The sequence below is a fragment of the Neodiprion pinetum genome, chromosome 2 (genome assembly GCF_021155775.2).
Source record: "Neodiprion pinetum isolate iyNeoPine1 chromosome 2, iyNeoPine1.2, whole genome shotgun sequence".
NCBI lineage: Eukaryota > Metazoa > Arthropoda > Insecta > Hymenoptera > Diprionidae > Neodiprion > Neodiprion pinetum.
The window spans coordinates 7421087-7440070 of NC_060233.1; the positions used below are offsets into that span (position 1 = coordinate 7421087).

General features: G+C 36.6%; 1 protein-coding gene across 4 annotated transcripts in view; it reads right to left on the bottom strand.

The window, feature by feature from the left end:
* Positions 1 to 18984, bottom strand: part of mwh (multiple wing hairs) — a 55368-nt gene that overhangs the window by 10442 nt on the left and 25942 nt on the right. For all 4 annotated transcript variants that reach the window (XM_046609710.2, XM_046609711.2, XM_069133255.1 and 1 more), the window contains exons 2-3: positions 14767 to 14839; positions 9051 to 9292 (exon numbers count right to left, since the gene is read on the bottom strand). In XM_046609710.2, the coding sequence (XP_046465666.1) occupies positions 9051 to 9292; positions 14767 to 14839 (315 nt within the window). The remainder of the gene's footprint in view (positions 1 to 9050; positions 9293 to 14766; positions 14840 to 18984) is intronic.

Sequence of the window (18984 nt, forward strand, 5' to 3'; positions counted from 1 at the left end):
ACCAGGAACCTGACGAGTTGCAAACTGCAACTTATTGCGTGCAAGATTATCGAATCTCACATTCGGAATGATCGCGGCGGCCATTTTGCCAACGAACTGATTCGATTGCTGATACCGTTACTCGATCTTATTCCATTCGAGATTTCACCCAGGTTTGCGGATAAAAGATGAAACAACGGGTATATAAACGACGCTTTCCTGCAGTACTTACATCTGCAGGAGTTGATCAGTCTGAGCTTTGGATCAAACTTAATCGGTAAAAAATAGGGGCGCGGCTGAGCAATATGGCGGCGATAACTGGACTGTCGGAAAATTGTCATGTATTTGATCAATTACGCGAATACGAAAGTAGAGAAAACTCAGTGCAAGCTGTGAAGCTTTAGTTATTTCGCAGGGAATCGATTTATCGAAAAAAATACGATAAAACAAGTCTTTTAAAATTAAATATGGCTCATTCGGAGTAACGCATTATTTTCCCACCAGATGTCACAGCGATATATTTTCGTTCCCAAAACTCGGTCCAACCTTTTATAGTAATTGTCGCATATCTGCGGATATTACGTAAGATTGAAATGCATTAGTTGTAAATTATATGTTGGAAAAAAGTGGCATGTCGACCAATAATAAAAAAAAAAAAAGAACAAGAAGGAACAAAGATGTCTGTGCATGAGAAAAATCTTCCAGCACCCACAATAATAAAACCCCTGAAATAATTCCAATTAATATGGGTTGATTAACGAGAAATGTTGATATGTCATCGCTTATTCGACGCTAGCTGTACAGTATATTAAGAAAACCCTAAATTTACCCAGATTTTGATGATTTTTGGTACTTTTTGTGAGAAATGATTATAGGTTTTTTTTTTTTAATTTATAAAAAAAAGTGGCAAACCACAAATCTAATATTATTTCAAATCTGTGATTAAATCCTTGTATCTTTAAATTTCGTCTGTACTTTAGTGTGAAAAAGCTGACTGTTTATGATGAATGTGTAATCGGCATGGAAAATTAATGTTTTTTTTTTCTCTCCCTACTGACCAAGTTTAGGAATTGGAAATGGTAATTATTACAAGTAATAATATGCAATATATGTAATTCCACTTTAAAAGCACCTTTTTTTTTAGCAAAAAATACTTTTGCTTAAGTTGAAAATTAATTGAACGACGTAATTCTATATCGGTTCAAATGCTTCACGAAAAAAACGCACAATATTTTGTGATGAGTCTAGTATGTTTGCTGACAATCTCAAAGAAAAAAAAAAAAAAAAAAAAGTGAATTTCTACATGATTTCAACTTCGACCTTGAATAACTTTTGAAAGAGTTTGGTTGTCAAAAAATTATAAGAAACATTTTTCGTAGATCATTAAAATCCCCACGAAAATATGTATCGGAAATTTATGTAGATTGGCTCGTTACTGATCTACAAAATTCGGAAGTAACCGATATTATTTCCTCATGTTAATCGAATAGAAAATGTAAAATTGCGTTCAGGAACCACTAAATATTAATATTAAGAACCCGAATACAGGAGGCGTCTTATTTCCTCTTCCTACGACCATTGAACATGTGACATTAACAAAAAAAGGTACATTTTTTTTTCAACCAGTCCAGTCTATATGTATTACACGGTATAATAAATGCCGCAGAGCTCCGTCAGGTCTGGAGGATGCAGGCTCGCGGTACTCGCAAGAAATTGGAATGCATTCTCCGACCGAGAGCCGGTATGTGCAAGAGTTGACGAAAAACGTCGGTGTCTCTGCACGAATGGATGTATAAATGAAAATTTAAAACCCCACGAGTCATACGAAGTGAAGCATTTTAGTTATGGGCTTGGGAAAAATGAGCGTGTTATATTCCTGTTGTTATTATACTCGGCTCATACCATATTAATGACTGCATCGTATATATATATATATATGTATATATACCTATGTATTATGCAGCGTAGAGCTCTATGCGCTATTCATAAATATACACGCCTGCATGAATATGAATCGCCCCCTCACGAATTATCAAACAGTTCTTCAATCGTCGGACTCACTCACTCTCTCTCTCTCTCTTTCTCTCTCTCGTCCTTTGAGTCGAGCATTCAGAGATCGGAGATAAGAAAAAAAAAGGGGGGGAGAGAGGGACAGGGGGCGGGGAAAGGTTCGGCCTGACGAAAATGACTAGGGTCTCTGGAATGTCGAGCGATAATTCGTCCTTTGCTACGGAACACCGAATGAATGAAAGATGAAAAGTTGTCTACGTACGTAGGTACACATATGTATATTTACAGTGAAAGTCTCAATTACTAACAGACGAAGAAGATTTATAGCTTGGATAATTATTTTTCAATGGGTCGGATTTATTGATTGATGAATAAATTTTGTCACGATTTTATATATTGATTATTTTCGCGTTGCGAGGATTAAAAATAACGACGAATACCTTTGAGTTAGAGAATAATATCGAAAGATATTTAACCTCTGCGATTTGTTTGAAAATCATAATTGGATATTTACCGTATATGTTCGTCGAGCAAAAATTTTTTCGCCGCTGCAATCGAGGCATCGGCATTCAAATTTTTTTTTTTTTTTCATCACATCCGTATTTTTAATGCCCGCATTTTTCACGGTATCTTCGCGAAGCTTGCGAATATAACGACATTCAAATAAAAATACTTATTAATTGCTTGTTGGATTAAAGAGTGCCTATAAAAATGATGGGAAAAACAAAAGCAACGAAAATATCGCAGTTTTAACGATTTAAAATGCAGCGTTACACAGCTACGTACATATTATACACTGCAAGTTCATACGTTGCAAATATTTATGCTGATTGCAAAATGTGTTTCCAGTTATACGACGTGCAATGTGATGAAATGAAGCGCGATGCTTAAGATAACGTGACACGGAATCAGGTATACATATATGCATGTGCTCTCCACCTTGGTTAATTACATGGTAACCTAATTAACCGGCGGTAATTAATAACTATATGTATACGCGATACCTGTATTAATACGCAATATATACGATCTCATGACGTACGTATAACGTCTGTTGCGTGCCTTGTGTAATAAAACAAAAAATGTCGAACTTGAATTTTGAAAAATCGTAGAAAATTATTTGATTCTATCAAGTGGTCGTTGAAATTTATTCAAATCTCGCGGAAGGATCGCGTTTGAAAACATTTGCGAGCGAAGAAAACTTTACATAAATTCTGAAGGATGTTCGAAAACCTTTGCAAAGTAACGCGTTGAAAAAAAAAAAAAAAAAATAACGAAAGATACATGTAAACATTAACGTCGACTGAAATCGTACAAAGAATTGGTATCAAGTTTCATAGATTCGTTAAAAAATGTTTAAACATTGTTTTAAAGGTGACGTGCGAAATTTTTTCACCGACATACATCAGGTAGGGGATACAATCCGAGTGTTTTGCGTATCTTTCTGCAAACCTATCTATAAAATAGATAAACACGATGACCCGAATGTGAATCGATGTAAAACGACGGATCATCGATTTACGGACGGATTCTTTGGTGGCGCGATGCGCAGTTATACATAGATGAAATAACGTATTTCTAGTCGGTTGCATAAATTCGACGCATCATTGTCCACGATGATATTATGGTACACCTACCTATAATATTTACAACGCATACGTATGCATAAATATAGGCGAAACGTATTTGTGTAGGTACGTAACGGTTGCCGAGAGTTTATAACTCGCTCGCTTGCATTGTGAGCCACGGTTCAGTTATTCGGATACACCTCTTATATTTATACGAGTATATTACAGGCATCTGGACGCGGGCATGCGTTTTACCCCTTTATATCTACGACAAAATCTGTACAATTTCTGCTCGTTAACTGCAAACATTATATTTATAATACCTGGAATTTATACGGATCGTGATACCGCGGTATGATACCATACGTCGGCTTTATCGTGTAACGTTATATAGGATAGAAATATATATGGGGAATTCCGTGCGAATCGGACCCTCGCCGTTCCTGATTTTGTAGATATTTAAAGTAATTTTCGAAAAGGATCTTACTTAAAATTCTCAAAAATTTCTCAGAAATAGAAGTATTCAGAATTTTTTGGGAATTTTCAAACCGTTTAAACAATGTTCAAGTCTGTCAAAAAAACGGGCCCATCATAGGGCCCGGTCTTGAAATGATTGGAGTGGAAAATACAGTTTTTGAAAGTTTTAAAAAAGATCATTTTCAAATTCTGAAAAAATCCGACAAAATTCAAGACACAGTTTCAGAATCGAGACGATTGCAGAAAAAATGTTGAACAAAATCAAAAATGGTGAGGGTCAGACGTTGGTCGGTTCGCATGGAATTCCCCATATATACATATACATATAAGATATTCTTACGTGGTGTAAGCGATAAACGAGCGATTACAAACAACGTAGCCGTGGCGTGCCATATGGCCTTTCGACTTATCAAAATTTCCCATACACATTTAGCTTATTCGTCGGAAAGTTGAAGCAGGAAATGAAAAATAGGATGTTTGAAAAAACTAAGAAAACGAGAAAGAAACATTAATGGATAGATCGATGGATTAAATTACGCCAAGTGTGCTATGTTACAATTTATCATGCCCCCTTTGAAGAATTCGTGCAAAAATAACTGATTCGTAGCCAACGTTTGCGATAATTTAATGTTGGGATGACTGAAAAAAAAAAAATAAATAAATAAATAAAAGAAAGAGAACGGCAAAAAATTAATTACAGTCAAGTATGTGTCAATGCATGAATATGAATACGTAAATTTACGGATTTTACATTATATATTTATTGTTCGCGTAGCGGTGTGTCAATCATATGTACGTACACGTCTATATGTATGGATTGTATGAGGTATGCGTGTGAAAAGATGTGAATAAATTATACGTCAGCTTTTGACACTCGATCGGAATACTTTCAACAACGAGTGGCTGTTCAGAAAAATGACGTATACGAGTTTCGTTGTGATTATTAATATTATACAGTTTCTCGATCCTAGATCTTGTACAGCGCAAAATAAATAAACAAACAACTCGATGAAAATGTGCCAACCGGGTTGATTTAGGTATAATTTATAATAGCTGTTATAAACGAGCTGACAGAATAAGAATATTATACGCGGTATAGATTCGGAGAGAGAAATCGAACGAAGGTATGAAAGTATATTAACCAGTTTTGCCTAATTGTTGAAAAAAATATATATTTATACACGTATGCACGTTTCGGTGTTCCAAAAAGAAAATAGAAAAAAAAACCAATTTTTTTCTTCAAACGCGCTATAAAATTTCGCTGGAGTATCTGAAATAGAATATCACAGCCAAATATGAGGTCTTAATATCGATATTCAGAGGTGCCTATTTTATTTTTTCCATATTCTTATAGGAAATTTTACGCTCTGTAAAAAAGTACCGAGAGATATAATTTTCCCAACTCTAACCGATCAAGAGATATTCGTGTACCGATAAACATTCGAGTCAGCTTGAATATCTCTTAATCGATTGGAGTTAGGAAAATTGGATTTTCTTCACGATTCTAGTCGGTTCAATATTTTTGGCCCACCTTGTACGTATATATATTTATACATGCGTGTGAAAAATAAAAACGAAGATGCGATGCTCCGGCGTCTAATTAGAGATGCGTTCGTTAGACAAAATATAAACGAGGTGTCGATATAACGAAATGTAGACGTGAATTGTGAGGCGAAGAGATATTAATCCCACAGCATCATTACGAATACATACATTTACACACGGAAGGACATTAAGGCATAGACATAATGGGTGAATTATGCATTCGTATAATACGCGTTATACAGTTATTTTCTACCTGTTAAATTTCACATTATTATACTTTAAATATATACGCCTGTATCACACGATAATAAAAATTCCGGTATATATACCTACATATGTACCGTGTTCCATACGAGAATCTTACGTGCATATAACGACGAGACCGAATCTTCAAATTTTTCCAACAACATACGTGAAATTTGAATAACTTGGAAATAAAAGTTTTTCAAACAATTATTTTCCTGTTTACAATGATGACATTTGCTTCGGTATCGCGTGAAATATCGTCACGTTCTTCGAAACACCGACAAAAATTTTTTTAAACAACTTCGTAACGGCGACAAAAATTGTTATATTAATTTTTGAACATCGGATCACGTCACTTGTATCAGCAGTTGACAATGAACGGATAAATATGTAATTAAAAAAAGGTTTTATCTTTAAATGCACTTTAATTACAGAAATAACATTGTTTAAAAAGCCAAGTATATAATACTCGATCAGATTCTCGGTTTAAAAATTATCCGAACGAACGAAGTAACGGTTGGAGAGGTAAAAAAAAAAAAAGAAAAAAAAAAAAAATAAAAGAAAAGAGAAAAAATATACATCTGAACAAACTGCGATCGCTTTTTAGAGCTAGTTTTAACGACGACGTGAAAATGTTGGACGTTTGTCGGTCGTACATGGAATGCCCCGTACAAACACGAAGCGTGTAAATAAAATACGTTACAAAGAAGAAAAAAAAAAAAAAAAATAGACAAAAAAGAAGACCCGCAGGAGGAGGAATAGCTAAACAGCTGATCACATAAATCCCGTCCGATGGGTGCTGCCGATAATCGACGGAAGCCCATATGGACCGTCAATTTATAAGCGTAAGGTTTGAAGTGTAAGAAAAAAAAAAAAAAAAACGTAAAAGTTGGTTGGAATTTATCATCCTCTGGCTCATTAATAAAACATCTAATAATAAGCAATACATTATTGCACGCTCTTCTGTAACGACGTAACGCTTGTACGGTATAATTAATGGGGAAAACCATGAAAAGGAAAGAAAAAAAAAAAAAAAAAATGCCATGTCGGATGAATTAGTGACGAGGATCGCTAAGTAAGAATTTAATTACAATATCATATGTGAAATTTAATAGCCTGACATCTTAATCAGTTGAAAGTTGTGTGGAAAACTTGTAAAACTTGACGTATAATCTTGTTGCAGGAAAATTATTGTCCAATAACAAATGTGTGGATTTAAAAAGTTGATCTTTCTGTACGAATTATGAAAGCTGATACAAGTGATACAGAATTATTTGAATTTCGATAAGATTATACGTATATTTGTAAGTTACCTGTAAGCGATTTTGGAAAATTTTCTACAGTTTCTAGTTGTGATTTTTGATTATGATTAATAAGGTTGTATTAAACGTGACTAAAACGTTACGAAACAAACTATCGCTAACACTAATATAGTCACAGTATCTAATTATGACAGGACAAAGGACAAAAATTTTGAAACATGCCCGATTACGTTGACTTGATTTTTTTGACAGGGAAATTTTTACACTTCATTTGAAGGCTGAACCTCTTTTGTAAAATCGTATAATACTTGTACAAGGCATCATTCAAAATCTACCTCCTCTCACTTTGTGCGAGAAGTGATCAGTCAGTATAAAATTTCAAATACAGAGAATTAGGAAGTTTTTGAAAAATAAATATAAAATGATATCTAACCCAATATAATATTCCTCAAAGTTTATAAACATCATTTAGACATTGATCGAATGCTTAGAATATTTCTCGCGAAGAATAATACAGCGTAGGTTAATAAAATTGAACGAATTCAAGTTTTCGAAAGAATTTCACCATTGCCATTTAATACGATGTTCTATAAGAGATAAAACGGTCTTGAATTTGTAAAATAAAGCCCGTCGTCACGCACGTCGTTATTCTTATTCGCTTAGCGCAAGCTAGCCTTTAGTATTATACCTATTCCTATATATATATATATATATTGTATATGTATATATACATTATGCATAAATAATTGTATACCGAGTACTCAGGCGGTGGAATCTCGGTGGCATAGAACACTGGAGGGTTTCTTGTGCTGGCGATCGTTAGGAAGAATTTTTTCTCATAAACCAGCAGCCGCTGAGAGGTGTGGCTGACAATGAGTCTACTGTCCGGCATTAATGTAACGGCTAGATCAGTTTTACGAGTTCAAAAAGCGCGCTAGAGACAATCGGCGGCTATCGCGTAACGCTCGATGCGTAATATATTGTATTATACAATAAAAATTTTCTGCGCGTATTACTATTGCGGTAGATCTCCTTTCCTGTCAAAAATCATCGCGGATAACTCGTCTTGTTAGATGAAATTACAGTCGAAATTGAAAATATGGCGAGAGATCCGTTCGAAAGCTGTTACCAAAATCGATCGGGCAGAATTCGATCGAAACGTCACGTCGACGTTGACGTTGAAACGAATTTTAAACTCACGAACATCGACTGTGAATAAACGACGATTGATAATTTCAGACAAATGACGTGGCTGCGATTAACCCGAGTGTCAGATTTAGATCAATGGTTCGTCGTTGGTGTAAAAAGCGCCTGTTTAATTCGCCCCGAAATCGTTTGCGGAGAGATTTATATGCCGTGCGTGTGAAATAATTACCGCGAGTATAACGAATAACAGAGCGTAAAAAAGTGTCACTGTACAATCATATCCCAGCATGTTTGCCGTTTGATTAAATCACCGTCGCGGCACAGAAGTTGTAGGTATTTTATATATATATATACACGAAGGTAAACGGTCTTTGTGCACGGAATCGTGCTTGCGAAGCGATAAATTTGAGTGAAAAAAGCTTCTCCTCCATTTAAACGAACATGCGTTCACGTTTCACGAACGAATGTTAGATCCTTAATTTTACGCCTTTGTAAAAATGTATAACTCGAGTCTCAAACAATTTTTAACGATCAGCCGATGCTCGTATTCAAATGTTGTCAATTGATGATCAATCGCTCGATCCGAAACGAGCGAATCGTTCGAGAGCCTGAGATCTCATTCGTATTTTCGACTCGTCACCAAGTGTCGAAAAAGTTGTAAAATTTATCGGAAAAAAATAACGAAGAACGAGTCGAGGTTGCATTTAAGTCTGTTTCATTAGTAAAAGTCCATGGTTATTTGATATTTGAATAAAATCCACCGTTAGGTACCTTTAATGTCAAAAAACATACAGGTATATATTCGAAAAGAACTTACCTCGGAAAGGCGAGCCTAAGATCAGTCCTAAGTTTGTTCAGTAGTTCGCTGACGGAAGTAAACTGGCGCAGAGTCATCTCTCCGCAACCGGAAGCGTATCCGGAACTGGAACTGGTCGTGGACGGTAAAGTTCCATTCTGAGTTTCCGGTGCGGGTGATGGAATCGGACGTCTTCCCCATCTCCGAAGGGCGACGGCGTAATCCTCGGCGTTGTAAGTCGGAGGCCTGAGGCGTTCTTGTTGCTGCGGCGAGGAAAACGAAATAAACAAATGTAAGAATGAGAAGGAAGGGAAAAATAAAAAAAAATAGAAAAAACAACGAGCGTAGATCACGTACGTATACGCGTGCGTACAAATACGGGAAAAAAAATAGGAATACGAAATAAGTCGAAATTAAACTCGTAGCTGCGATAAGATCGTCGGGTTTTTATTTATTTATTTTATTTCTCTTCTCTCCCTTCTATCCGCAATCCGAATTCTCATTCCACAGTATCGGCACGCTATGCGTGCGGTGATCGAGTACAATGTTATAATAACATTGTTCTCGCCTCTATCCCGTCGACGGAATTAAAACTATTCCTATAACCCTTCCTTTTTTGGCTTCTCGAGACGTCGCCGTCCGAACGCGCGGCTCCGATCGATCTATCTGTCCGTCCATCGATCGATCGATCCAAGTTTCGGAGGTTCAATGGACTGATTTTGACCGTTCGACCGCCGCTGCTGGATGTCGGAGTTGGGCAATACGGACAGCATATATCGGCTATGATTTGGAACGGGTTGAGATACGTGGCGTAATTGCCTCCTCGGGAATCTTACACGGCCAGAGCCAGAGCTAGCAATTATAATACCATTAAAATAGCCGCGAAGATCGGCGCGCTGCGCCAATCAAGAAATCGTCTCTGGAGATGTAAAAAAACAAAAAAAAAAAAAATCATCGATTTTAATCGAAATGAAAAACGGATGAAAATAGAAAGGAACAAAATATCACCGTGCGACGAGTTGAAAAATCGATAACGTCGAGATCGAATTCTATTGCAGACGTACAAATATGTTTGTTAATGTATAATTATACGCTAAGACCGGACGCATCAAAATTCGTTCGCATACGTTAAACGGTTCATGGTTCTTTTTCTTTATTTCTTTTGCTTCCTATTTTCGTCAAGTTCACCCCGAAGCCGTATGCCGGGAAATTTTACTCACGCGCCGCGAAATCTATACGCCTATGTCGTTATTTATATAAGCGCAGCCTGGATACGGACGGTAATTAGTACGTGTATTATACATACACGGTTTGAACTTCCGCCAAACGCGATATCTCACGATCGCACATTACTATGTCGGTTAAAAACATTTACGAGCGGTTCTCTGTATTGCTGTGAAAAAGATAGAGGCGAAAGAGGCGGGGTTGAAGTTATTAATTTGAGATGTTCCGAAAGCGCCTGATTCCGATTTATTTCGTGGCGAAACTTGAAGCAACGAAATCAAACTTTGAACAAGCAACAAAGTTCAAACAAAGTTCGAAAAGAAACGACAAACAGCAAGATTCCAAAAATTCAAGTTAGGATAAAGCAAAGTTTAGAAAATTAAAGTTCCGATAGAGTAAACTTCCGAAAATTAAAATACACTCGCAGAGCGTAGTTTACTCGAAGAGTGGGTGTGAAAAATCAGAAATACCGAAAATGGGAATGATCAGAATTCCGAGCCTAAAAATATCGAAAATCGAAAACAAAGAAAGTTCGAATTCGTGAAATTTCAGCATGCCAGAAATTCACGGAACTGAAAATCTTCGATCGTTCGGAATTTCGAAGGTTTCAGATTTTTTCATTTTTTCATCTTCGCACTTTCGATACTTTGAGTTCTCGGCGTTACGTTCTTTCGGAATTTTGCCTTTTCCGAACTTTGAGCATCGGGTTTTTTCGATTTCTCGTTAAAGTTTGATTTCTTTACTTCAAGTTTCGCCACCAAAAAATTCGGAATTTGTCGCTTCCGGCAGTCTTCAAATTCGAAATTTCAACCTCGGTCAAAAAATTAGAAAAAAAAAAAAAAGAAAAACGAATAGATAAACTAAATTTTGTAACGTTGCAGGATGAAAAGTGCGGAGAAGTATGTAAGGTACTGTAATCTTAGCGCAAGAGTTGCGATGCGTTAATGGTGGATGATGCAATATATTATTGCCCAAAGCTTTGCCAAGCTAATACATCCCGATTATCAGTTCAATTCCCACGCTCGATGCTTCAATTTACAAGTAGAAGAAAAAAAAAAAAAAAACAACACACACAATAAATAATTCAGGCTTGGCAATAAATGTAGTGCAATTAAATTAATATTTCGAGCGATTTTACTGCTGCTTTTAGTCATAGTCTGAAACTTGCCTGGCGAAAAAAAGGATGAAAGATAATTAAAAAAAAAATAATAATACTCCACTATAAGTTTTTATTCATATATTAAACATAAACGTCTTTAGAAGTGATTTTATTTTGAACCTATATTGCTCTGACGATTCTTTAATACCAACTATACATACACGATCGAAATACAAGTCAGTATAATATATACGTATATTAATAATTCTGAAACAAGTTGATTGTTCCAAAAACGCGAGTTGATTTTTCAACGTCGTGTTACAATATATGTCTATAAAGGTAAAAACAAAAAAAAACAACACACACAATAAATAATTCAGGCTTGGCAATAAATGTAGTGCAATTAAATTAATATTTCGAGCGATTTTACTGCTGCTTTTAGTCATAGTCTGAAACTTGCCTGGCGAAAAAAAGGATGAAAGATAATTAAAAAAAAAAAAAATAATACTCCACTATAAGTTTTTATTCATATATTAAACATAAACGTCTTTAGAAGTGATTTTATTTTGAACCTATATTTCTCTGACGATTCTTTAATACCAACTATATATACACGATCGAAATACAAGTCAGTATAATATATACGTATATTAATAATTCTGAAACAAGTTGATTGTTCCAAAAACGCGAGTTGATTTTTCAACGTCGTGTTACAATATATGTCTATAAAGATAAAAAAAAAAAAAAACATACTGTTTGACGTAGAATCTCCTGTATATAAATGTACAATACGTGTATGCACAGACGTACAACGTGTCGTATATTCGAATACGAGCTCTTACGACTTACGTCGTTTAAAGTTATCGTACCGCAGGATGCCCACAATTAGCATATCTTTGTACCCACTTCGAGTCGACAATCTCAAGGATTTCAAGCGTTGCCCACCGGCGTTACAGGATATTAGCGGTATCTGCACAGGCAGAAACCCAGAATTGGTCAACGTCCGAGTCGTGAGATCGGCAACAAGGTGTTTCAAATTAAAAAAATCGTCGTGTGGGCCGAAAGCGGACGCGTTTCAAACTCTCTTTTAAATAACTATTCATAAACGCACACACGCGCTTGTAACAATATTACAATAAGTCAGTCAGTCATTGTCATGCGTTCTTTACGCGTAACTTTATACATTTATACGTTACGATTTTACACGTAAGGACCTTGTGTGTTTTTTTTTTTTTTGCAATTTTTTTTTTATTTTTTATTTTTTTCTAACCACCATATCGCTTTTATTTTCAAACCACTCTTTATTTCTTGCAATTACTCATACGTATATCCGTCACCGCCTACATTATTGTACGCATTCATTTATCCGCTGTACAACCCACGCATCTCGGGTTTTTTGTTCAGAGCATCAAAGACAAAGAACTTTGTTATATAATACGTCAGAGTTTAGGCTGCTTTAAATTAAGGCCGTGATTCTTTTTTTTTTTTTTTTTTTACATCGGACAAGGTCTATGCGATAATTTTTGTTTGACTAGCGCGAATCCAGGTATTGGCAAAATCGACGCGACGAACCGAAACCGATCTTGCTACACGATTATTATTATCATGGGAAATCGAATAGAAGTACAAGTATAAATGTTTTTTTTTCTCATCTTCTCATTTCTTTCTTTTACAGAATCTATGTTCATTTCAAGTTTCAATTCTATAACTTGACGTTAATAGACTCGAGACTCTACGCGATGATTTCATGGCTAATTAATACGTCGTTATTATTATTTTAGGATTTATATTTATTCCTCCTGCATACATTTGCACGAGCTTTTGCACATTACGTGCGAATACAACGATAAAGGTATGGTTTATTGTCGATTCAATTAAACAGGTGTTTAATAAAAAGATTAATTCTCGTTTTCGCTGCGATTGAAACTTTTTATCGTTGGATTGACAAAAAAATGTTTACAACCAGCCGTCTTTGCGTATTTCGCGATATGGATAACATTTTTATCGCGTGACAACGGTTTTAAACAACTGCCAACAATCCGTATGTTTTTGACATACGGAAAGTATAACGTACGACGATATTATCACGCAGAAACGTGCGGTTGGAGCTAATTACAAGAAAATTTTGAATCTGTGAAAACTGGTCAATATTTATACGCATACTCGCAGTGTGAGCGAATTTAATCCGCGAACTTGAGGCTTTTGCGGATGAATGAAGAAAAAAGAAAGGAGAAAAATAAACAAATAAACGAATAAACGGCGCAGAGATCTAGTTTTCTAAACCGCAACTCGTCGCAGTTTTTCACGACATTATGGTAGGTATACCTGTTATTATCAGGCAGCCGTGTGCAAAATGCATGAATTACACACCTCGAATATGACCCTTCCGCGTTTCGCACTAGACGATACGCACTGTAACAGGGTACGGTTGCGATTCCGTAACCGCAAATTAGAAAATATCCTGCGCCTTGACCACTGAATATAATCAAATCCGGTTTTCACTCTTTACTTTTACAGAAAGATCGTGTAAATTACGTACAGGTACGAGGTGTGCGGAAAGTCGTGAAAAAATGACGAGATGCGTGACAAAGAAACGGTTGAATTATAGAAACCAAAAATGTGTGAAATGATAAAAGGGCGAAGTGGAAGTCGGAGTTTCTTTTTCTTCCTTCATTCTTGCCGTCGTTTCTTCCAACACTCTTTGTTCTCTCTCTTCTTTTCTCGGTTTTATCTTCTGCGTAATAATATACGAACGGTTACAAAAGACACGTCGCGCGTCCAAGTTGTAAAACGTCGCGTCTACAAGCTTCTCATTCCTAAATTTTTATTATTCATTCTTATTGTTTCCCTTCTGCTCCGTGCCATACACACCGCAGTCCTACATATTTCTTTCGAACGTCGTTAAGTTTCACACGGTGTGATTTTTCTTCTATCTTTTTCTCCCTTTGTTACACACTCGTTAAAATTTCTAGCATCCATTGTCTCGACGCTGCCTGCGGCAAGCGGTTGCTTGAAACTTCTTATTTAAGCCTAAGGGCCGGGTAAAATGCAGGTATTCTGTGTTATTTACTCCGTAATGAATATATTGTCGTTACAGGCAAAAATTTATATGCCCGAATTGAATTTTTTTTCTTCAATCAAAATTTCGAGTTTCTGCATTCAAGGCAAAAGTTCCCGGAATACCTAAATACGATACCGTATCGAAAATGTATGTTCGAATAAATTATGGTTTCAATCTTGTCCTTTTCCACGAATCCAAAGGACATTTTTCGAACCAAATTAAAGTATAAGAGTGAGCCGTTTTCATCTTCACGCCTTTCCTTTCATGCCTTTTATCACGTCTGCAGACACCAAGAGGTATGCGTTTATCGAATTTCATCCGGGTTTTTATTAACAAATAAAAGGTCCATGTACCTTGTCGGGATGTGGCGCCCATGGCTTGACGGCTAGCAGTTCCTCCTCTGCATTCGGAGCCATTTCCGACTCGCTGAAACAGGACCAAGAACAAAGAAATCAGTTTAATTCATCTGGTGTCGTTTAAAAGTATAGAATCTTAGATGCGTGGTGTAGCTGCAATTCGTGAAATATATACACGCAGATGCAATAAGTATAAACGTATTTTATTCATTTGCACGCGTGTAAAAAAAAAATATACGGCCGGCTTTTAGTATAGAAATTTTTCTATAACAATAGCCATGCGACACCGGCAGATAGGCAGCATTTTTCAGTATATAGGAAGCTACATTTTGTATTGCTACAAATTATAAATTTGGCGTAGATTACCTGTCCGTTGGGAAAAAAATACGTAAAAATTACAATTCTGCAGACAGCTAAACTGAAACTTCATTGTCCAAAGAAGCTACATCTTACATTGGTACATATGAAAAAATTTACTCCCGGTTGTCTATCCGCTGGTTAAAAAACAACAAAAACAAAAAATTACAATATTCCAGAAAGCTACGCGAAAATTACGTCCTCACAAAAAGCTACATCTCACATCGCTACCTATTCGAAGGTCGTCCTCAGTCGCCTGTCTGCTGGCCATAAACTAAGATTCCGCAGAAAGCTACAGAGAAACTACAATTTCGCAAAGAGCTACGCGAAAACTACATTTTCGCAAAAAAGCCACATCTTGCATTTCTACGTATTCGAAGTATGGCTTCGGTTGCCCATCCCCCGGGTGGCAAACTACACGGAAACTACACTCCTCCAACAATTCACACGGAAACTAATCTTCCACGGAAAGCTACATTCCGCGTTGCTGTACAGAATTTGAAACGTGTAGCTTAGGCGGCTTATCTTTAGCCGTTAAACGCCAAGTTTCACGGAATCCTCGCCGTTGTGTGTTTGAACTTTGTTCATTTCAGTGCATCTTCAGTGATGATTACGTCACATCGCCGCCCTGAATTTCAACCTTTCCTAACATCCATTTTTCTCTCCCCCCCCCCCCCAATTTTCTCGTCGTCTAATCGCCGTCGCGTACAAGGACCGCACTCGCGCAGACGTCCAGGCGTGTAACAACGCACTCGCAAGTAGCTTCGTGCGCTCCGCGCACCAACCTTATAATACACGGCGCATGCACGGGCCTCGAGGACATGGAAGCCGTTGACCCGGGCGGGTATTATACGCATTCGTTCGGTCGCACGCAGGTAACACGCAGTGCAGGCATTCGAACTGACGTCGTCGTCCCTCCAGGACCGCCATTTTTCAAGACACGCTCTGCCTCTTCGGGTCTTCGAGAGGCTCGCGTGAACGCGCGATAGGTTTTCCTTCGCGTTCACCGCTTGGCTCAATTCTTTCGTCCGTGAACCTTTACGTACGTAATAAAATTTACACCTCCTGCGACGGGTGTTTGATGTTCGGTATTCTGGACCTGAACGATCTATTTTTTCCATCAATTTAATGGCCCGGATTCTTGCGACCGGATATATTGAACGTGTCATTTTCGAATGCTTTGTTTTCGCGCGAAAGAGAGAGAAAGATATGTGCAGTTTGCGTTGTCACGAGGTCCTGTAAGAACTGGAGAAAAAACGAATGAGAATCCTCTGGTTGTTTTATAGAAATTCATCCGAACAATACGCATATTGTCAAAGCCGGTTTCTTCGAGTTTCCTATGAAATTCTAACGACTTTGTTTTAAACACTTGGCAAAATTAGCTTTGAATGATTTCAGCACGGATAATTTTTCGGAAGAATAACAAATCTACAAGTAGCGAAATAATAATTAATTTCTGTAGAATATCAGATTATAAGTAACGAAGATGAATTGGCCCGGATCCGTTCTAGCATTTCTTCAAAATCCCTGCGAACGTGTGTATCTAGAACCGAAAAAAAATATTCATAAAAATTTGTCGATTAGATATTAATTATCCTTCTCAATTCTTCCGAATCATAAGATTCTAAAGTACAAGTCTAAAAGTGTTCAGCATGAAACTGTTTACTCGTAAACATCGATACATAAGAAGCATACCGAAATCCTGAGGCTCGCAGCCGAATCCCCAACAAATTTGCTATAAATTTTTATCCCCCAAGGAATTTTGGTCGGAACAAAGAATCACCGGCAGTAACATATATTTTCTCTGAAAAGGCTGCGAGATTTTTTTTTAAATAAATATCATCAGTCAAGGATCCGACATCGTCGGTGCGTACATGCGTGTAATAAATCCCTGATTAAGGATGTCATAAATAATTGCTCGTGAACTGTTTGGATACAGAGGCGCGTGTATACCTGTAACGTGCAAACGCGTCGCGACGTTGGCGAAGCGTAGGCGCCGTGACGGCCAAGGTAAAAGAGCAGCATTGCTGCAGCGCACGTTGCTCTTACGAATCGCCCGAGGTGATCTTGCGAAAGGCACGGCACGGCGACGGCGATGCGATTGCCCCGAGTCAAACATCAAAGTCCACGTATCTCAAACGCGAAAAAGGGCTCAACAGCCTCGTTCCATCCACAGTTCTGAAGGAAAGGATTCCGAGACATTTTCATTTGATGCGGGAATAAAGAAATGACACGGATTCTACGAAATGGTAATAGTAAATTCGTAGAATACGTGCCATTTCTTTATTTCGCATTAAATGAATTTTTTTTTCTTTTTTTTTTTTTCATTTTGTTTAGAATTGTGTATAGAATGAGATTGTCAACCCTTCGAGTCGCACGTTATTGTGCCGAGTCAACTTCTGTAACAAGATAAGCATTACGTGGTTTTTCGAATCATTGATTACGAATCTGAAATCAAATTTAAAAAATTCAAGTTGACGGATCCAATATGGAGGGTTTATTGAGGTCGCTGATTGGATTCGCTGTACTGAATTTTCAGAATCTGGTTTCAGATTCGTAATCAGCGACCCCAAAAACTTGTAATATATGTAAAACATTTATAGATGTGGAGGGGTAACTTTTTCGGAAATGAATTAATCCTTCAATTTTTACGATTTTTCTCAATCAATTTGTTTCTAACAATAGCAATTTACATCGTATCGCAATAATTACTTTCGAATATTGAAAACCTATAGGTATACTATCAGAAACGGCAAAGAAATCGCAAACAAATATGTTGAAAAGTTCTTTAAATTACTTTCCAACTTATTAGAGAATGCACACGTTCCGAAACTGTGAATAATTGTAATGTAAAAGAAAGTGGAAGAGATCGTAAGATTTTATAGAAGTTTATTTTGAAAAATGTTTCTGGCGGAGAACCTTTGGTACTTGCAGAATTCGAATATTTGGAAAAGCTTGTAGATTAGTTTTGAATTTCAAAGTTCAAGAAAACTCTTTAAGAAAAAAACTTGTACATTTTTGAACAGGCTTAAAATTTTCAACTGATGTAAAAAGTTAATAAAGTTTAGAGATTTTGCAAAGCTTGCAAAGTATTACATGTACCGAACATCGTAAATCCGTCCCGATCGCAGATCTAACTTTGCATATATTTTAAGTCTAATACTGTGAATAACATTACAACACGTTACATACACACAGACACGTATTTGTACCGCGACGAATTAATTATTGTACGGGTAAAAAAAAAAAAAAAAGAAAAAAACAAGAAAATTCAAAGTACAGCAGCTCGGTTGTACGGTTAAGTATGTTATATATACCTGTGTTCCGACGCTTTTTCAATGATGATTTAACGTTTCAATTCAACTTCTTACCTTACCAAAGACCATTCAAGAGACACGCGTTGATATAACGGCATCAATAAAAACGTGACGATTTTTTTGTTCATTTTTTACCCACCAATTTTATCGTTTATGAACTTTTCGTAGCAGTTCATATAATAATAAAATGACAATCACATTATTACTAATAATTTAGAAACAAGCGGAGTAAATTAACACGCTCGCCGAAAAAGTTGTTTCTCAGAGAATAAGACTTATTGAAGATAGAAAAGACTCTAAATTTTGGAAAATCTCACAAATATTGATATATATGGTATATTCCTTTGTACACATAATTCTTTTCGTTCGAACGTATGAGTTTTTCGATATTCGTTCGATTTCGAAGTTAATTAACGTTGAAAATATCGAAGTGGAAAAAAGTGTGTCGATCAACCATCAACCGTGTATTTAAATGAGAAAACAATAATTAACAGATCGAAAAATCTCAGGAGATTCTTCATAAAAACTGGCACAATTTCGA